This window comes from Pteropus vampyrus, unplaced genomic scaffold (genome assembly GCF_000151845.1).
Source record: "Pteropus vampyrus isolate Shadow unplaced genomic scaffold, Pvam_2.0 Scaffold276, whole genome shotgun sequence".
In the NCBI taxonomy this organism is placed as follows: Eukaryota; Metazoa; Chordata; class Mammalia; order Chiroptera; family Pteropodidae; genus Pteropus; species Pteropus vampyrus.
In genome coordinates, this window is record NW_011889057.1 from 77,678 (window position 1) to 97,343 (window position 19,666).

The window sequence follows — 19,666 nt, forward strand, 5'->3', positions numbered from 1 at the left end:
TTAACCTTCCTAGCAACTCTATCAAGGGGAAAACATACCCAACATCACATTTCTAGTAACAGCCAGGGTTTGGACCTAGGCAGCCTGGCTCTAAGTCTGTGCTTTTGTCTACTACATTTTATTGCCTCTCACATGAGTTAGAAACTTGAGCCTTGGATTTGAGGTGGGAAAAAGCTATATAAGAAATAAAAGACATTCATGAGGTCTCTAGGTTTCCTCCAGGGCCTTTTGTCTATAATGGACAAAGCCCTTTTTCAAAGGTGAGGGATCCTAATAGTCCCATTTGTCTGAGATACAGCTGAGAGCCAAGGAGTTTAGGAAGAGAGACAACTCTAATCAGTCTCATAGGTATTGCTCTTATTAAAAAAGTAGTAATAGTATCTATCTCCAGAGCCCCTGAAGTCTTATAAGTCATACCATGAAGCTCAAACTCCCAGAAAACAATCTGCTCTTCCTCCCTAGGTGATGGGCGCTATGCCCTCTTGGGCCAGCCATTACAGTACAATCTGTCCATCTGCCCTCCTTTGCTCCATGGCCAGTCAACTTACACGGTGCACCAGGTAAAGGTGTCTGCCATCAGCCTTAGGGCCGTCAGACCCCTCCCCCTCCTCATTTGGGCCCCTGTCTCTGAGCCATCCTCCTCAACCAGCTGGGTGGACAAAGACAACACAAAGAGTATGAACAAAGTGGGAGGAGCCTTGCCCCACTCCCTTACTCATTCCTCCTACCTCATCCCTGTGTTTCTTGGTGGCTTTTCCCTGGCCCATCTGACTACCTGGTGGGGTGGGGTCATCAGGGTTAGGTACTCCTCCTTAATCTCTCAGGCAGACATTGAGATGCAAGGCAGTCAGTGTTATTTGCCCAGAATGAGAGTTATCTTTCAAATGTTGAAGGGACAGAGTGGATTGAAACATGGAAACCGGAGCAAGAGACAAGCACTCAAATCTGCCTCCACTGACCTGGGGACGACAGATGTTGGTGAGTGACAGGATGCTGAATCCCCAAGAGAAGGTGCTCACCTTTTCAGCCCTACATTACTAGCCTAGGATGGCTAGGAAAAGCCATCTTAGGGTGGGAAGTAGAAATAGGACCCTTTTGTACTCAAGAGCAAGGAGAAGCTGGATGAAATATCTCTGTCCTCCTTACCAAGCTATTCTAAGTCCTGGGGAAGATGGTGGTAAAAGTTAGGAATAACACAATGATGAGGGTTGCTGAGCTTATTAACAGAGCGTCTTGTGGGAGTAGTCCTGACTTTAATCTAGGATGTCTAACTTTGGTAGTCCTAGACCTAATTCAGGAGAAACTTGACAAGAAAGTATAGAGAAGTAACTCTCCTCTTGCAGGCCTTTTATATTAGGCATACAGAATCTCTCAGGATTTTTCCTTTGTGGAGCAGTTTGCTAAACAAGGAAAGGAGAGGAAACTGACTTTAAGAAAGGAATCTATTTGAGCCAGCCTATGGGAAAGGAGCTATGGAACATATTTCAGATTAGGCTATTGACTTTATGAAAGAACATCAGCAAAAGCCACACTTCTTTCACAGTAACAGCTCTCTATGAGAGAACTGAGGTGTGGGTCTCCAGATCTTAAATCTGGAATTCTGAGTCCCAGTCTCTTCTTGCCTGCATCTCTGGGCTAGGAGAAGAAAAAGGTTCCTTTGTTTCTCCTAGCTACCCTGATCAGAGTCTGGCTGGTGAGGAGTTGCGTTGACTGGGAAGAAGGAAAGGGCTCAGTGGGAAAGGCTGGGCTTTTGAGGGTGTTATATACAGACTTAGTCAGCTGGATACTTCTCTGCCAGGCCATTGTCCAGTCCTGCCTACTCTAACCCTCTCACAACCATTCTTCTCTCTTCCCCTTCCAGTCCTGGGGCGGGTGCTGGAGGTGACAGATCTCCCTGAGGGCATCACTCGTACTGAGGCGGACAAACTCTTCACTCAGCTCGCCATGTCCGGCGCCAAGATACAGTGGCTCAAGGATGCTCAGGGGCTGCCTGGCGGGGGTGGAGGGGACAACAGTGGGACTGCGGAGAATGGCCGCCACGCGGACCTTGCTGCCTTGTACACCATCGTGGCTGTGTTCCCAAGCCCTCTGGCTGCTCAGAATGCCTCCCTTCGCCTCAACAACTCTGTGAGTCGCTTCAAACTTCGAGTGGCCAAAAAGAACTATGACCTGAGGATCCTGGAGCGAGCCAGCTCTCAATAAACAGGAGGGGAAGAGATCGGCGCAATAGGTGGGGGCAGGGTGGAGGGAGTCAAGAGATCCTGACAGACCATGGACAGAGGCAGAAAGGAAGGTGACAGACACTAAACTGGAGCCTAAGACAGTAGGGATGAAAATGGAAACAGACAGATGCTCACACTGGCACTGGACTCCTTAGTCCCCAGCCATGGGTCCCCTCTTTTTCCCTGGTTGGCCTTCCTCTGCTTCCCTCTCCTTCCCATCCTCTTCAGTCATTTTTTAATCTCTTCTCTCACCATAAAATTAATTTCTTCCATATTTTTTGGTCAGGTAGAATTGGGAGTTTCACCCTCCCCTATTCTCCTTTTCCTTACCATCCCAAGCTCCCCCCGCCTTTTTTTTTGTCTTTATGAATATATTTATATGGACAGAATTAAGAAAAACAAAATTGACTTCTCTTTTCTCTCATTTTCCCCATCTTGTCTCTCCAAACCCCACAGAGTTAAAACTTGGGACTCCCCCCACCCCCCAGAACACTTGTATATTGTTTGAGGTTTGTGCCGCAGTAACAGACACAGTATTTAATTGCACATACAGATGTTTGCTGGGTATATTCACTGTAAATTTTATTTAATCTGATTTTTTGTTTGTTTGGGGGGAGGTTGATTTTGTTTTTAAATATATAAAAAAAATCTGTCACTGGATGTCAATCCCTGTTTCTCTGTTGCTGCCCTGGTATAGGTGGGGGTCAGAGGTCCTGGATTGATACAGCCCCACAATGTTGGAGGGATTTGATTTGGGTTTGGATGGCTTTCCTAGCATATGCATATATATCTTCCTAACACTATTCCCTGTATCCCATCCTCCTCCTTACACATAATTCTGTTGGGCGTCTGGGTCTCTAATGGGACCTTGGTCCTGGGTGCTCCCAACTCTGCCACTAACTTGGTTCATCAAGCACATCACTTCTCAACTCTGGACCTCTGAGTCCTTACCAATAAAATAAGAGATTTGGACTGACTAGGTGACCTCTGAGGTTCCTTCCACTCTGTGAATTCTGCAACACTTATTTAGGGTCCTTGAGGCTGAGCTGGGGAGGGGTAATTGAGGTCTAGAACTGGATTGAGATGCTGGCCTCATACCTGTTTGTCTAATCTTCTAAAAACTTCAGGGATGGAAGACTTGGGCCTTTAATCTTAAAGCCAGAAGATTGGGTTCTACAGGAACAGAAGCGGATGTTTCTTTCAAAAAACTCTTGTTAGTTAAACTTACAGTACCAAGATGCCATATTATCCAGGCAAGCTCAGCAGTCCCCATCCTATGCAGTTAAAGAAAGGTGAAGAGCAGAAACCACCTGCCTGCAAGATGAAACTTTTCTGTCTGAGGCTTCTCAAAACTAGTCTTGATGTTCAGTCTGTCAGACAAGAGTCATTAAAGAGCCTGCAGACCCAGAAGCATCCAGCAAACCATTTTCAATCTCACCTGCCCCTTAGAGAAAAAAAGCAGAAATGACAATATTGCCCTGGAAATCTCTTCGGTGTGGGTAGCAGTATCTCTAGCTAGGCTCCTCTGAAGCTTGTCTGGCCCAACCTCCAGTGTAATCCTTCTTACAGATAAAAGGGATAAAGCAGCACTACATTGCCACCTCCAAATTGCTCTCCTCTAAGATGAGAGCATCTTCTCTTTCAGGCGCGTCACAGTCCAGAGCATAAGGCTGCATCTCTGTGAGATAAGAATGCTAGATAGCTCACTGACCTGTCAGTTCATACACTAGGGCATCAGAGGAGGAAGATGGAATCGGAATCAAAATGACTTAGGAAGTGTGAGGCTTGGCCATCCTGACACCTCCAAGAGTTTGCAGTTCTCATGGGGAAGGAGATATTACTTAAAGACTCCCCTGTGTGTCAGCTATTATAACCTGTCCAATGTCAACAAGACCATCTCTACCTGATCATTAGACCTTTACTCTCCCAGAGTCAGTTGGAAGTCCCAGCCTGTTGTTTTTTTTGTTTTTGGTTTTTTTTTAAATAACTAAGAAGTCCCTTCACCCTGATGACAAGATTTTAGAGTAGAGAGAAAGATGTCTCGGAACAGCTGGAGGGAACAAAGCAGTGCTACGTGTTCTTCACTCCCTTATACAGGATGGCAGCAAAGCACCCTCCAACTACCCATGGAGAAGAAAGCAATCTAGTCTGATAGTAGAGCTCTGAAAGTTAAAATGATCTGTTCTTTACCAGTTCCCAGCCTTTTCCTCTAGGGTATAAAAACATAACCAAAAGAAGACAGTGGCTGAGAAGTTGAAGCCTAGTTCCTTAAGTAGGTCCAGGGAAGGTAGACTTGGGGAGATGTTTGGACCTTGGAGAAAGGGTATTGGGAAAGTTGTTTCTAATTCAGTCATCTAAAATCACCCAAATGAGTACACAGCATGAACACTGTCTTTTTTTGAATTTAGCCCATACTGACCTGCACACTATAGATGAAAAACCAGGAAACAGCAGTTCTGGGAGATGGGAGGAGTTAGGGTCCAGCCCTGCCCAGACCTCCCCGTGTCTAATTTCTCTGTGTCAGCTGTGTCTCTCAGCTGTCCACTTTCCTCCAGCCCTGTCATTTCAGCTTTGACACCAAGGCAAGAAGCTAGGTCTACAAATACCGTCTGGGTAGCTGGTATAAGTACAGAGGGTACTGGGGGGGCTTAGCCCCCAAGGAAGAAGACCAGCCCTACCCAAGTGCCACCATCAAGACTGCAGAAGCTCCCTCTTCCACAGACTGGACTGACTTAGGTGATCCCAGATGTAAGTTGCCTCTTCATTCTCTTTCCATTTCCAGGATTGCTCACCCCAGCTTCCCCAATCCTTAGTCTATTACTTTTCTTCATTTCTCTCCTTATCTGTGAGTAAGTTGGGTTTTAGAAGTGAAATTATTGTTCTACTCCAGGACAAAGCTAGGATTGGAGGGTGGGGTGGGGGTGGGGTCAAGGGAATAGAATAGTAAGGAAGGAAAGGCTCATATTACTCTGAAAACTTAAAATAGCTGAGGCCTGAGGCAGGCTGGGAACTAGGCACTGGGCCTCAGGCTCAAGAAGGAGGTAGGGAGAATAAATGTCTCAGCCCAACCCTCCACACATTACACCCCTTGAAGAAAGGAGATTGGGGAGGTATGTGTCACATCTTTATTGCCCACAGATTTCCAGATACAAAGTACCTGTAGGAAATTACCACACAGCCTTGAGCATTGTTGAGGCTGGAAACTCTGGGGTTTCCCCTCAGGGTGGAAGGATGGGAGTCAGTTTGAGAAACTAGTTGGAAAGTTATTTAGTCTATTGAGCTTTTCTCTGGACTTCCATGGAATCTTCCTGTTCAAAGGCCCTGTGAAAGATCTCTGTTTAACCAAATTTCTCACAAAGCCTCACCTGTAAGGACCACCCTACTGCAAGGGACAGGAATAAGGGAGGGAAGAATAGCAGTCAGGGATTAGATTTCATAATGGGGTCCAACCTCTTGCAGGATGACAGAAAAGGAGGTGCTGGAGTCCCCTAAGCCCTCCTTCCCAGCAGAGACTCGGCAAAGTGGGGTGAGTGTGGGCCTCTGACCATGGGGTATGGGGAGCTGGGAAGCCACTGCAGCCCTTGAAAGGTGCTTGAATTGTACTCGTATGTGATTCTTTTCTTGCTAGAATGCTAGCCAACACCTGCAGCCCTCAATACCCCCTAATCATGGTGTGCGCCCCTTGCCCTAGGCTAGAAAAATGTCTAGTTAGCCTCAGCCTTACTTACTCCAAAGAGTATGACAATTCTTTTAACATGGAGTTTCCTTCACTCCCTCCCTCCCTCAGCTACAGCGACTGAAGCAGTTGTTCAGGAAGGAGTCTACAGGGACAAAGGAGATGGAGCCGCTCCCAGAGCCCCAGGCCAATGGGGAGGCTGTGGGAGCTGGGGGTGGGCCCATCTACTACATCTATGAGGAAGAAGAGGAGGAGGAGGAGGAAGAGGAACCACCCCCAGAACCTCCTAAGCTTGTCAATGATAAGCCCCACAAATTCAAAGATCATTTCTTCAAGAAGCCCAAGTTCTGTGATGTCTGTGCCCGGATGATTGTGCGTGAGTCATGAAGGGAAGTTGAGAGTGTGTGATGTCAGGATCAGGGCGTGGGGAAAAGGGTTTAGGAGAGGAATATTTGTATAGCAGACAGGCTGTGGCAAGGTTTGGCTTTAAGAAAATACTGTTAGAGACAAAGTGTTGGGTCCCAGACAGAAAAAGGACCTAGGGCTAGAGTAGCAGCAATGGTATAAAGGGAAGGGGAAACACAAAGCTTACTCAAATGTTCTCCCCCTCTCCCAAGTCAACAACAAATTTGGGCTTCGCTGTAAGAACTGCAAAACTAACATCCACGAACACTGTCAGTCCTACGTGGAGATGCAGAGATGCTTTGGCAAGATCGTGAGTAGGCTCTGGGGAGCAAGAAAGTAGAAGGGAGGGGACATGTTGCCAGCTACCCCCTTGCCAGTCCCTCCTCAGGTCATCCCATCCATTTCCCTGCTTTTTCTTTTTCAGCCCATGTCTTCAAGAAGGGGTGAGCACTCATGGGAGAGATGGGGTTCTGGGCCCCACTTTGCTCTCGCTAATGCTTTTTCCCCATCCCGTCCTACCCTACAGCCCCCTGGTTTCCGTCGGGCCTATAGCTCCCCACTCTACAGCAACCAGCAGTACGCTTGTGTCAAAGATATCTGTAAGTGCCCCACATGGGACCTGAGGGAATGGGCTAAGCCTAGAGCTGGTTTTAGCACCACCTCTAGATTTAGAAACCAAATCCTAAAACAGAAAGATTCCATTTCCCAAGGTTCTCTCTCAACCTAATATTTTAGACATCTTGGATGCAGAGTCAATATTCCCATTTGATAGCTGAGGGAGTTAAGCTAGGTCTCTATACCATTATCAAAGAAACAAAGCCAAGACTGAAACCTTCACCTGCTGAACTTCAGAATCTGTGCTTTTGATATGCAAAACCATTTCTAAGCAAACAAGGATTCTAGACTGTCCTCATCCTTGTTACAGAAGAATGCCAAGCTCAGAACCAGACCAAGAGCTGTGGACATCCTGGGCAGATTCATAATTTGGCAGCCCTTAAAAAATGTATTCTTTGGCAATTTGTTCAACATTGTCATTTATTTGGAAGAGAGGCTGGATTCTGTGAAGACATGGGTGTAAAAAGAACACACTAGTGGTAGCACCCCAGCTTGCACAAGCCACTCAGTGGAACAAAAGCCAATAGTTAAAGGACCACTCTACTGAGGAGAATAGTGATTCTGAGTGTTCCCCAACTCCCAAGCAATTTAGCAAAGTTGTCTTTCCAACATCATATAATGCTCTGTCTGGAAAGAGTGTTGGTAAATATTTTTCTCCATCACATTACATTTCCAGTGATGTCTTTAGAGCTCTTTGTAGATTTAGACCTAGGTATGCCCAGCTGACCCTCCTCTAATCTTACACACACACACACACACACGTGCGCGCATGCACGCACACGCACGTATCTACTTAATCCCACCTCTTCCTCACTTAGAAGGTCTTTCTTTCCTCCAAGCTTTTTCTCTGCCTCCCTAGTAACATCTTCTTTCTTCTCCCATTCCTACTAGCTGCTGCCAATCGTAATGACCCTGTGTTTGAAACCCTGCGCACTGGGGTGATTATGGCAAACAAGGAACGGAAGAAGGGACAGGCAGATAAGAAAAATGTGAGCACCATACCTTCCTACTGAGGTCCCTTCCAGAGATCCCATGGAATAGGTCCTGTCTCCTCTCTAGGAAGCTGACAGAAGCCTTTCCCCTAAAATTGCACATAACCCAACAGACAAATTTTTGCATGCAATTTTAGAGGTCCTTGGGTTAAGAACTCCTGCCATAGTATGTGTTTTCTTCAGGAACTTCCTTCTGAAATTGTCAGATTAACCACTGTAACCAGCTGAAGGCTAGGCCCCAAGTCCCTGGCATTGCTGGACAACAGAGGCAAGAGCTATGCTTTTGGATCTGGGGAAGAGAACTTGTCATGCCAAGTAATCAGAGAATTCTAGAGTCATGTAAAGGTCCATGAAGATCGTCTGGTCTGACTTATTTACCTACAGATGAGGTAACTGAGGCACAAAGCTAGTAGCCAAAAGCAGCTTCATTTCCTTTTGTAATAGGGTTACTAGATTGGTAATGCCATAGACTTGCATTCAGTTCAGCAAGGAATTTGTTAGCATATCCTTACATCTTTCTGGACAGCCAGGATGGACTAATATGGATAATAATTACAATTAGATGGATTCTTAAAATTGGTTGAATGACAATACCCAAAGTATCCTGGCCCTTTAAGGAGTGTATGCTAAAAGGAGATTTCTGATGCTTCGTAACATGGTTTGGTCCTTGGTACTCAGCTGTGGACATTTTTCTCACAGATGCAAACGAAGATATAAACGATATATCCATTAAGTTTGTGGGAAACCTAGGAAGGAAAACTTAAACACTGAATAATATATTCAAAAATCTTACGGACTAGAAGAAAGGCCCTGAACTAATAATTTGAAATTCTATAAGGAAAAATGTACATATCTGTTCTTGGATCAAAAAAAAAATCAACTGTACAAAAACAGAACTAGAGGTTTGGCCTCAAAATAGTTGATATGAAGGTTGAGTGCAAATTAGGGATTTCCGTAGAATGACTGTAAGGCACTAACAATGTGTTCTGGCTGCTTCCAGAAAGACTACCATATCTGGATTCTATTTTCTTAAAAGTATTATAAAAACTATGCTGCCCATTTTTTCTCTTACACACTAGAGTATTTTTAAGGGCAGACATTAGAGTAAAGCATATCGAATTGGGATCTTTGGGCATGATTTGGAGGGACTGAGAATGATTAAAGAAGAAAAAACAGGAAGGACATGTCAGCTGTCCTCAGATCTTTAAAGGGACTATATTCTATATTGCTCCAGAGGCAAATCGAGACCAATAACTACAAGTTACAGGGAGAGTGACATAGGCTTAATGTAGGGACTTGCCCCCAAATTACATGTGCTTACTTTGCAAGGTAGTGAGCTCCCTGTCATTAGCTACATTCAAATATAACATGGGTGACCCACCTGCCAGGATAATTTGGAGGAAGTCTCTGCATCAGGCAGGTGGTCGACTAGATATTTCCTCCAAGGCTCCTTCCAACCCTGAGATCCTATTCATAGTTCTCTGGCCTGACTGGAGAGCCAGGGCAAGTATGGGTTCCCGAGACAGTATCTTCCTTAACTCTGGTGCCCCCTCCAGCCTCTAGCAGCCATGATGGAAGAGGAGCCAGAGTCTGCCAGACCAGAGGAAGGCAAACCGCAGGATGGTGGGTAACACCTCCATCCATAGAGATGGAGTAGGGTCAGGAGATCAGCTGTGGCACAGGGGATGGAGGGTCAAAGGGCATGCCAGGTCTTACAAGAGAAGGGTAAGAGAATGAAGGCTACCCTCCAAGAGCCAGAGACAATTTGTTGGTGTTTCCCATCGTAGGAAACCCTGAAGGGGCTAAGAAGGCTGAAAAGAAGACACCTGAAGACAAAGTGAGAATCTATTCTCCCCGAAGGGACCCTAGTCCTCTCCCTAACCCAGTTCTGAGACCACTCATGACCTTAGCAAAAGCTCGCACTTTGTGGGTTCCCATCATCCTTAACTTGCCTTCACCACCCACCCCACCCCACCCCCACACACACACCCCAATAAACTCCTCTTAGTTTAAGGACCTGGAAGATAGATGGAATGTAGTGTGTTTGGAGAATGCCCCTACCTTGGATTTCTGCCCCTCAGTGTAGGACAGGAGCCCTGAGACTCATCACCCTCTTTCATCCCCCAGCACAAACAGCCTGGCTTCCAGCAGTCTCATTACTTTGTTGCTCTCTATCGGTTCAAAGCTCTGGAGAAGGATGACCTGGATTTCCCGTGAGAAGCCTTAGAATTGGGGTGGGAATGTACTGTGAGTGAGAGGAGAGCCTAGCTCTCTAGGGGAAAGACAAGGTGGGAGGGGGATACTCAGAGCCTGGAGCCTGTTGGGGCTGGATCTGAGTACAGCCAAGGGACTGGATATGTAAATAAGGCCCCAAATCTCAGAGGTCCTTCCCTTCTTCTGCCAGGCCTGGAGAGAAGATCACAGTCATTGATGACTCCAATGAGGAGTGGTGGCGGGTAAGAAAAATGACTGAAGCTAAGGTGGGACATGGGTTGAGTTTAGAACCTGAAATTGAGAGACCAAGTCTCCCTACCATCTCTAGGGGAAAATAGGGGAGAAGGTCGGATTTTTCCCTCCAAACTTCATCATTCGAGTCCGCTCTGGAGAACGTGTGCACCGGGTAACAAGATCCTTCGTGGGGAACCGTGAGATAGGCCAGATCACTCTCAAGAAGGACCAGGTAGCTCTGGTGCCCCTACCCAACCCCCCAGGCCGGGAGAATCCTCTGCAAACCACACTCCTTGCTGATCTTAACCCATTAATAATATACGGGCCTCCATAACTCCGGGCTCCCCTGCTCTCCTCTCCTACGTTTTCCTTTGATTCCTCTCCTCCTTAATCCTTTAATCCTTTAGATCGTGGTGCAGAAAGGAGATGAAGCAGGCGGCTACGTCAAGGTCTACACTGGCCGTAAGGTGGGGCTGTTCCCCACAGACTTCCTGGAGGAGATTTAAGTGTGCAGGCGCCTGCTGGCGGGAGATACCCATGCCCCATTCTGGGCAGGCCCAGTGGAGGTTGAAGAGGAAAGGGGCGAAAGCAACTATACTATTGGGTAGGGGAGGGGTGGGAAGGCCCGCCAGAGCGTGACGGGGCTCTAGCGGGCAGGTTCCTGCCCCCTCCCCCAACCTAGGGCGTCAGATAACTGGAGCCCAGAGCAACCTCCCCCGAAACCCTTCAGGTCCAGCCTTTGAGAACTGGAAAAAGAAAGAATGCGTCTCCACTAGGAGGCGCCCTGAGGGTGCGAGGGTGCGAGGGTGGGTGGGAGGCGAACTGTTGAACGTTGCAAATTTATTAAAGTTTTGGCAAAAGTTAGAAAAGTTTGTTCTTTAACCGGGATCCAAGGAGAGAGGGAGGGAAAGGCCTACGAAGGAGTGGAGAATCCTGTCTCACCAGGTGGGATAACCCAAAACCCACCTGGGCTGAGGCTGGTGGGAGGCGGGGAGACGGGTGCGTCTGCCAAGCGAGGCCTCTGTCGTCAATGAAAAAAGGGGAGCCGGGCTGGGGTCACCGTCCCCGAGCCCCTGCGGATGGAAGCAAGATGAGGTAGCAGGACAGGTCCCCCATCTCTTACCGATTTATCCTCGAGCAGCCCCTTACGTTTTGGAACTTGGCTCAGTGCCGAGTTAGGCCGCCAGGGGGCGATGCAAGATCTCGGTTGGAGAGCGAAGGACCGGGCGGGGGAATAAAGGAGAACCAGAGACACCGAGCCCGAGACCCTGGGCCTGGGAGGGGGTGGGGTGCGTGCCGTCTCCATGGCAACACTTCCTCAAGTCCTCCGGGGAACTGAACGAGCAAGGCCGGGGGGCTAACCCTTCCCACGCGGCCCCCGCCCCAACCCTTTGCGACAGGTACCAAGTGAGAGGGCGCAGGGCAGACAGCTAACGGGCTCACGCAGAGACCACCCCTGCAGCGCACCGTATGCAAATGTTGTTATTTGCATATGTAGATATGCAAATATGCCGGCCCTGGTCATGGTGGCAGGTGGCGGGGAGCAAGAAGGTGTGGAGAAGGGAGCTGAAGGAGACGAGGAGTTTGGGAACCTGGGAAGCAGCCTGGGGTGGTCGCTGGATTGGGGCAGGCGGAGGGTCTTGAGCTTGATGGAGGATGGGGGAGGGTCAGCCTGGCCAGTCAGGAGATCCTCTTCTGCCCGTTGTCTGCCAGGCCTGAGGTTGGCACCGCCTAGCAAGGTTGGCAGCGGGAGCCTGGGCACCATCTGCTGCTAGCGGGGGGGAGGACAGAGGCTCAGCTGGGCTGGGGAAGAGGAGGGCCCGGGACGGACACGTCCCCCTTCCTTCCAGAAGGCTGAAATGTGGTGGGGGTAGGGAAGCACACAAGAAGACTGGCTGCAGTACTGGGTTGTTTCCTGTTCCCTTTGCCCTTGACTGTCTTGAACTCCTGGAGGTACGACGGGGTCATAAAGGAAGACTCAGGCAACCCTCCTTTAATCATGCTTGGGCTGCAATAGGAACAGATCACAGGGCCCCCTCCACCACCACATACAAATCAAGCTTTTTGCCCCCGTCCCTCCCCGGGATCCTCCTATCACGAACGTGGTGGAGGGGGCGGGGGGGCGGCTAGGACTTGGGTCATATCTCATCAAGCGGTCTGAGAGACTCAAAATCAGAGCCACCCCGAGATCCAACAGGGGCCCCCACAATGCTGAAGCAAAACCAATTTACTGGCTCATTGGGCGGCGATGCTGTTATGGGGTACCGAAAAGCAGAGTGAGCGGCTGTTCTCCCCCCTATACTCGGGGGGCACCCCCCTTCCCCGCCTCGCGGAGCCGGCAGCTGTCCCTAATTAGAGCGGCGGTTTAATTGGATTTATCAGCAGTTAATAGGAAATTAAGCAAAGGGCCCGAGAGAGGGAGGGTGGGAGGAGCGGGAAGGCCGGCTGTGCTGGGCTCGAAGGACGGTGCTGGGGTGCCAGAGGTGCGACACAAGGCCCAATATTGCGATTGAGCCCAGTCACGCATTCCCTCCAGTACTCGTCTGCTGGTTGAGCCCTGGCCGGTTGGCGAGAGAGCAAGTCTCAGGAGAGGAAGGCAGGAGCGAGAGCAACTCTGTGTGAGCCCCCAACGCCCCCTACTACCGTAAGCAGCCGCCTGGGTGATGGATGATGCTGCTTCACGCTGCAAAGGTCAAAAGTCTGGGGCAACGAGTGGACTGAATCGAAAACAGACCAGAGGAGGGGGAGGGTTACTAGGGTCCAGGACACAACCCTCACCTTATCCCTCCCCAGTCCCCACCTATCTCTTAGCAAAGAAAGTGCCGCTTGAAGTGGGAAGATTGGGCAGCACAGGGGATGAGGGGGTTACCCAGTGACCCTCTCTTCCACCCCCTGCCTCCTGACTGTGTTGGGAATCCTGGGAGTCTCCCTATGCAGCCGCCAATGTTCCTCTATGGCTCCTGTTCTTCTCCTCAACTGCTGGAGTTGGGGTTGGCTGGGGCCAGAGTGGCCCCAGGTCTGCACCACCCACCCTGTGGCTCAAGGAAGGAAGCTTGCAGGCAGTACAACAGGGTGCAGGGGCAACAGCCCGAGGAGCTCCTGTCATCAGGACCTCATTATATGGCTATGCTAACAAGGTCTTTTAACAGGGACCCCAGTGACTTCTCTGCCACACTCCACCACGGCAGGGCACAGGCAGCAGCTCCTTGCATATGTGTAGGTGTCAACCTCTGAATTCACGGGCGGGGCGGGGGGCGGGGAGGGGAGTAGGTGGATCTCTCTTCCTCTGGAAATTATGGTTGTCTGTGCCCCTGGTGTGTATTATGTGTGTCTGTGCCCCAAGTGTGTAAGGTGAGTCTATCAGAGCCCCAGGTGTGGCGTATGTGTTGGTGAGTGTGCCCCTGGTGTGTGTATGTACTCTGGATATGTATCTATCGGTCTTTTCCCCATTTTGCCGCTCCTCTCAACTTCTATGATTTTTGTCTTTCTCTGCCCCTGGGTGTCTAGATGTGCATATATGTGTCCCGCGTGTTGGCATTTCCGTGGTCTCAGCCTGAGACTCAGGTCTGTGTATGTGTGAGAATCAGGAAGAGCCTCTAGTGCGTGCGTGTTGCTCTGGCGTCTTCGCCTGCAGGTGTGTGTGTCTTGGTGACAGTGCGTGGGTGTGTACCGGGGTGCGAGCCACACGGCGGCGTGTATTCGAATGACAGCGTGACGCACGCGCGCCTGCGCGCGCGCGCGCGCGTGTTCTTGTGTGTGTGTGTATGAGAGAGCGCGCGCACCCGGGTGAGTCTCCCTTCCCCGCCCCTTCCTCTCTCCATTTTTATTCCTCTCTCTTCTCAGGGCGGGTTTGGCTCCGCCGTCCGCATCATCTCCATCCATTATTGAAGAAACAGCCGCGTCTGCTCCAATCACATCAACACCCCCGCCCCTCTCGGTTCCGCTCGCCCCACTGCCCCTCTGGGTGCCGGGAGGGGGGAGCCGCGGCGCGGCGGAGGCACCGAGCAGGAGCGGGCTCATGACCCTGTGCCCCAAGCCGAGCCAGGCACCGGGATGCCAGGGTCCCTGGCGGAGAGTGCTTTGCATAAACAGATGGCGCGGGAGTCTTTGTCTCGCTCGCTTGTTCGCGCTCTGCGCGGCTCCTGGCTCCGCGGCTGTCTGGCTGATGCAATCACGATCATCTCAGAGCCTCGGGACCTGGCGCCCTTAATAGCGGCAGAGGGGGTCAGGGTCCCCGGGGCTCCCGAGCAGATGCTGGGCACTGTGTCTTCCCTTCCCGGATGTCCCCTCCACGCCCCACAGCTGCTGAGGGAAGACAGAGGCCGCGCCGAGGTGATGGGCATGTGGAGGTGACCGCGCAGGGGACCTCAGGCAGTGCCCCAAGTTGTCCCCAGGCAGTCTCGTTGGACTGCCGCAGCCGCCTCCACCCACCCAGGGGCAGCAAGCCAGATAATAGCAATAGAACTGGGGAATGGAAGTGGGGAGACAGAGATAAAGACAGTGAGAAAAGCATTTGTAAAGAGAGACCAAGCGAGGTAGAGGCATGTAGAGGAAAGGAGAGACAAACACTGAGAGATAGAGAAACAGATGTAGGACAAAGCCAGGTAGAGAGCTACACAGGGAGAGACAGAGAGACATAAACCAGAATGATAAGAAACAGAGACACAGAAATAACACAGAGACACAGAGATAGAGGCAGACAGGGCCCGAAGAAGAAAGAGGCAGAAAAGGGCAGCCAGAAACTAGGACAGGAAGGGTCAGAGGGCAGAGGGCAATCCCACGGCAGACACGGAGTCCCAGGTGTCTGGGGCTGCCTAGCCTCCAGAGAGGAATCAGCCTGATCTTGGGGGTGCCCGAGCTTGGTGAGGTGGGAGCTTCCGCGTGCCCTCTCCATACACCCCCCGTCCACTGCGGGATCCACTGCCTTGGCCGTGGGAGTGGCAAGAGAGGCGGGCAGGACGTGGACCCACACACTAGGTGAACTTACCTGCGGGAAAGCAGGCATCTCCCCTAAAAGCTTTGGAGCGTCTCGGCCTCCAGAGGGCGCCCGCGCCCACAGCCCCTGCCTCCAGCTTGCTGCGCGTGGTCCAGCTGCTTTTGACCTGAGGTGCGGAATAGTATCCTGCGCGATTTAGCGTTCAGAGTCGGGTCCCAGAGGGACCCCGCCCCCGGCGGCCACGCCTAACCCGCAGCTTGACTTCTGCTGTCCCTTACCTGCTGGGTCAGCGTAGCTTGAGTCCTTCTGTTGGGAAAGTGCGGGGAGGTGGGGAGAGATGAAATTTGGAACCCAAGGAGTTCTATGCCCCAGCATGTGTCCCAGAGACCATGCTCCAGAGATGGGATGGAAGCTTAGAAATAAAGTCACAGAGAAGGGGTCAACAACTGGCACCAAAAGCAGATGAAATGTCAAGGAGAGGCCCCAACAGAAACAATCATGTAATAGGGAGCTTGGAAAGTGGGGCAGAGGCCCAAGGCAGGAAGATCCGCACCCACAGTCGGAAAGGAGCAGGGCGAAGGGTCTGTGACGTGCTAGGCCCCGGTCACCAGAACTCACATAAAAGGACACAAGAAGGCAGACGAGGGCCAGAGAAGCAAAAGGGCGTGGCGCAGGGGCCAGAAGTCCCTGTAGATGTCCTAGTTCTCAGCTATACCACATAGAGCCAGATGTGCAGCCAGGCTGTGCGGCCTCTCCATTCGAGCTCCGAGATTGATTTTTAGTCCCAAAGACTAAAGGGGGGCAAGGATTACAGGACACCCCACTCCCTGGCCCGGCCCTGAAGGTGTGGGTGCTCAGGGGGGGCTGGGCTCTGCGCTGCTCCAGGCTCTGACATCCGTCAGTCCCCCTCCCCACCCCCCACGCGCATCTCAGTGAGTCTCTGTCTCTTTGTTCTCGCGGTGTCTCTGACACTTTATCTCATTATCCGCCGGAGGGAGGCGGAGAGCCCCGGACCCCGCAGCCTAATTACGGCCGTGCTTGTCAGCGCAGAGGGCGGGGGAAGTATCAGCGCCAGGGAAAGAAAAGGGCCCCCAGGAGAGGCCCCTTCCCTCCCTATACGGGGCGGGGAGGTGGGGTGGGATTGGGCAGCGGTAGATGCACAGATCTCCCCTGCTCAAGCTGCCATAGGGCTCTGGAGGGGAGAAGTGGGGACCTTTATAGAATCCAAATGCCCAAGGGAAGGCAGGGAGGGAGAGAAGGTGGAGGTTAGCATGGGAATGGGGAGAAGTAGTTAGGGCTGGGCTCCTCCTAGGTCTCTGGGACCCCAATTCCCCAAAGACAGTATCAGTGAGCCTTCTCATCCTGACAGCATAGCATACACCTGAGTTGGCTTTGGAATGGGAGGCAATCACTCTACACTTCTGTTTCTATGTGTCTTGTCTTTCCTCCTTCAACATCTTGTCTGTCTTTCCTTGACAACTTCCCTCACTCTATTCACTTTCTCTGCACCACAGCCAGAAGCAGAGAGTGGCCTCCATGGGTGGCTTGACCTTCACCCCTACAGGAAGTAGGCAGGACAAGCAAGTTTCTCAAGCCCCTAAACTTCACCCTCTGACTTACTCTGTCCAGAGCCGTGTTTAAGATATCCCTGGTCCCCTGACCACCAAACACTATTCCAGGCCAAACACAATACAACTTGAAGAAACCGCACAGGAGTAGAGGGGCTGGGGCTGCTTTAGTTCTGTTGGCTTGTCTGTCCCCCTCTCCCTTCCACTACACTGTGGACAGGACAGGACTAGGGCCTCCAGGACCTGCTAGATCTTGGATGGCTCTAAGAATGTCAGGGAAGTGTTGCCGGTGCCCTTGCTCTTTCCTGACTCCTCCTGGTCCCACCTGTGAACACTCCACATCGGCACTTAGCAGGAGGTCTGTCTGCCTGCCTGTCTCATGGGGAGTCCCACCCCGCACTTCTGGATCCCCTCTCAATTAGAGTTTGGGTCAAAGCCTGTGAGGCCTCTCCCTCGGAGCAGCTCAAAGCCCAAGTATGATGGTGTCCTGTGGTCCAGGGTGCGGACATCTGGAGAAGAGAATGGAGGAGCAGAAACTCCTCTGCTCACCAACAATTCTCCCCGCCAACAATTCTCCCCGCCCTGAGCTTGGAGCTGCGGAAAGAAGAAATGGCTGGGGGTGGGGTGAGTCGTGTGCAGAGGGCCAGGCTGGGTTAGGTTGGGCTGGGCTGACCCCTCCCCAGCCGGGGGCGGGACCCCAGGAGGAGCAAGGGAGAGGAGAAGCTACAGAGAACCAGACACTAGAGAGGCGATATGGCAGGAACCAGTCTTGGGGCCCGCTTCTACCGGCAGATCAAGAGACATCCCGCGGTGAGTTAGGTCCCCAGAGCCACTGGTTCTAACTCTTAACTCTCTCGCTGCCCCAGCGGCCCCCAAATCTCCCAGTTCCCTCCTCTTGACTAGTCTCCCCAGTGCTCCTAACCTTCCTTCAGAGTGCCCTCAACTACCCCTGCAATATGCCCCCGTATCCCCTAAATCTCCCTGGGACAGGTTCTCTGTGAGGTGAGGGAGATGATGGCTGGAACTGTGGTGTGGGAGGTTCCACGTCCTCTCTCCCAGAAAGGAAGGAGCTCCAGCCCCGGGACAGGGGTGGCGACCAGTGGGCAGAAAAGCTTGTAAAGGGCCACTGAGAACTGGGAGAGGGGGCTGACTCTGAAAGTGCCTTCCGTCTTTCCCACAGCTCATCCCGATGATCGGCTTCATTGGCCTGGGCATGGGCAGCGCTGCTCTCTACTTGCTGAGGCTCGCCTTGCGTAGCCCCGATGTCTGGTAAAAGCCAAGCTTGGGACGTTGGCAGGGGTCCTGGGTGGGGCAAAATGGGGCAGGAACGCATCCCCCTCTCCAGAAAGGTGGGAATGGGTGGTCTTAGCGGGGAGACCCCAGCAGCGCACTGGCCACTGCCCCACCTGGCAATCTCCGGGCTAGAGCCCGCTCCTGACCTGGGAGGGCCCGCCTCCCCTCTGGCCCACCCGATCGCTCTCTTCTTGATGGCTCGAGACTCGGCCCGCTTTGGGCTGTGGACCCCGCCCCGCTCCCGGCCTGGTTGCCATGGCAGCGCAGCTCTGCCCGCCGCCAGCGGCCTTTGGGTACCTCAGTCTCCGCTCTGGGGGGCCTGGAGCTGGGGGTGCCATTGGGACCTGTATGGTACAGACACTCCACTCCAGGCCAGAGTGAGGGCGAGGAGATCCTCCGCACAGGTCTGCATTATCAATTTGAAGCACATCACAGGAAACCCAGCCCCTCAGGATCTCTGCCCAATTCCCTCTGCTCGGCTGGGTTGACCTAGGGTGGCAAGGAGTGGGCGGGAGCCTCTGGGCTGAGTTGTCAGCCTGTCACCTGCCCGGCTTCACGCTGACAATGGTGACAGCCTTCTTGTCTCACTTGTCAGCAACTGCTAATATGCCCTCTCCCCTGTCCGTCTCTGGTAAATGGGTACCCCATTTGGGAGATTGCTGGGGTAGAGACAGAGACCCTGGGTGTTACCTTAGGCTCCAGAGTTCTAGCTCCTGCAGAGGAAACCCTAACTCTCTTCCTCCCTCCTCGCAGCTGGGACCGAAAGAATAACCCAGAGCCCTGGAACCGCCTGAGCCCCAATGACCAATACAAGGTAACTCTCGGTGGCTCTAGGGTTGTACCTCCATTCTTTCTTGGTCCCCAACGACTCCTCGGTGCCCCACCTCCCCCTCCCCCACAAAGGGAGGCCTGGGTCACTCAGTGCAACACCCCCCTCCCCAACAGTTTCTTGCAGTTTCCACGGACTATAAGAAGCTGAAGAAGGACCGGCCAGATTTCTGAGCCTGGCGGAGGTGTGAGTTCCATCAGCCGGCCTTCTCATTTCTTCCACTATCTGCTCCCAGCCCCCAGGGTGGCATTCTAGCCACCCTGTCCAGATCCTGCATTCACAGGCCCAGTTCCCACGCGGAGGGGAGGCAGCTCCACCCCCACCTTCTACTCTTGCTCTCAGCAGCGGAAGCACCTCTGACCCTCAGCTTGAATCCCACGCGGGGGAGGCGTTAAGAGAGGGGGGGAGGCGTTAAGAGAGCCGGCAGCAGCTGATTTGACCCAAAAGGCCCAAGCCATCTCCTCTGCCCTGCTACCGGAGCCTTGTAGGGTGTGGGTGTGGCTCAAGCTACGTGTTGAGCGTGGCCGATGTGAGCCAAGAGCAAGCGGGGCCTCTGAGTGCCAAGCGACGTGGCGGGCCCCACGTATGCTCAGGCTCTGGGCGCCAGCCCAGGCCTGCGGTGTTGCTCTGGCTCGACTGGGCTCGTAGCCTGTTGCCCAGCCTGCCTGGATGAGGCACCTAT

The 19,666-nt window shown here is 52.1% G+C and overlaps 3 protein-coding genes across 26 annotated transcripts in view; all 3 read left to right on the forward strand.

Moving 5' to 3' along the window:
• The window catches only part of R3HDM2 (R3H domain containing 2), a 42,711-nt gene extending 37,799 nt beyond the window's left edge, over window positions 1-4,912 (forward strand). For 8 of the 15 annotated variants that reach the window (XM_023520685.1, XM_023520690.1, XM_011375616.2 and 5 more), the window contains 3 exons: window positions 463-560; window positions 894-978; window positions 1,862-3,199. In XM_023520685.1, the coding sequence (XP_023376453.1) occupies window positions 463-560; window positions 894-978; window positions 1,862-2,202 (524 nt within the window). In that variant the 3' untranslated portion in view covers window positions 2,203-3,199. Of the gene's footprint in view, window positions 1-462; window positions 561-893; window positions 979-1,861; window positions 3,200-3,349; window positions 4,328-4,777 lie in introns of those variants that run through there. The other 7 variants (XM_023520682.1, XM_023520688.1, XM_023520684.1 and 4 more) reach the window with 3 other exon arrangements.
• STAC3 (SH3 and cysteine rich domain 3) lies at window positions 4,778-11,227 on the forward strand. 9 transcript variants are annotated; one of them, XM_011375610.1, is made up of 12 exons: window positions 4,778-4,970; window positions 5,682-5,748; window positions 6,010-6,274; window positions 6,516-6,613; window positions 6,830-6,902; window positions 7,810-7,907; window positions 9,467-9,533; window positions 9,698-9,747; window positions 10,038-10,123; window positions 10,315-10,366; window positions 10,453-10,590; window positions 10,766-11,227. In XM_011375610.1, coding segments are annotated over exons 1-12 (1,095 nt in total). In that variant the 5' UTR covers window positions 4,778-4,968; the 3' UTR covers window positions 10,865-11,227. The 9 variants fall into 9 exon arrangements, 7 of the variants coding, with proteins under 7 accessions (XP_011373912.1, XP_023376462.1, XP_023376461.1 ...); XM_023520694.1 differs by having other exon boundaries at window positions 4,838-4,970; window positions 6,728-6,902; XR_002776334.1 differs by lacking the exon at window positions 9,467-9,533 and having other exon boundaries at window positions 4,838-4,970; window positions 6,728-6,902.
• A 6,220-nt stretch (window positions 11,228-17,447) lies between these two features.
• NDUFA4L2 (NDUFA4, mitochondrial complex associated like 2) lies at window positions 17,448-19,568 on the forward strand. 2 transcript variants are annotated; one of them, XM_023520737.1, is made up of 4 exons: window positions 17,448-17,486; window positions 18,043-18,131; window positions 18,909-18,969; window positions 19,101-19,568. In XM_023520737.1, the coding sequence occupies exons 1-4, from the start codon at window positions 17,472-17,474 to the stop codon at window positions 19,155-19,157; spliced, it is 222 nt and encodes a 73-aa protein (XP_023376505.1). In that variant the 5' UTR covers window positions 17,448-17,471; the 3' UTR covers window positions 19,158-19,568. The 2 variants fall into 2 exon arrangements, with proteins under 2 accessions (XP_023376505.1, XP_011373921.1); XM_011375619.2 differs by lacking the exon at window positions 17,448-17,486 and adding an exon at window positions 17,511-17,672.
• Window positions 19,569-19,666: the final 98 nt, after the last annotated feature.

Excerpts from the sequence above, each read along its gene's own strand:
- STAC3 (XM_023520693.1), top strand. Across the intron at positions 6,903-7,809 it reads CGCTTGTGTCAAAGATATCT|CTGCTGCCAATCGTAATGAC; the intron begins GTAAGTGCCCCA and ends CATTCCTACTAG. Across the intron at positions 9,748-10,037 it reads AGAAGACACCTGAAGACAAA|CACAAACAGCCTGGCTTCCA; the intron begins GTGAGAATCTAT and ends TTCATCCCCCAG.
- NDUFA4L2 (XM_011375619.2), top strand. The coding sequence starts at position 17,616 with ATGGCAGGAACCAGTCTTGGGGCCCGCTTCTACCGGCAGATCAAGAGA. Across the intron at positions 17,673-18,042 it reads AGATCAAGAGACATCCCGCG|CTCATCCCGATGATCGGCTT; the intron begins GTGAGTTAGGTC and ends TCTTTCCCACAG. Across the intron at positions 18,970-19,100 it reads GCCCCAATGACCAATACAAG|TTTCTTGCAGTTTCCACGGA; the intron begins GTAACTCTCGGT and ends CCTCCCCAACAG.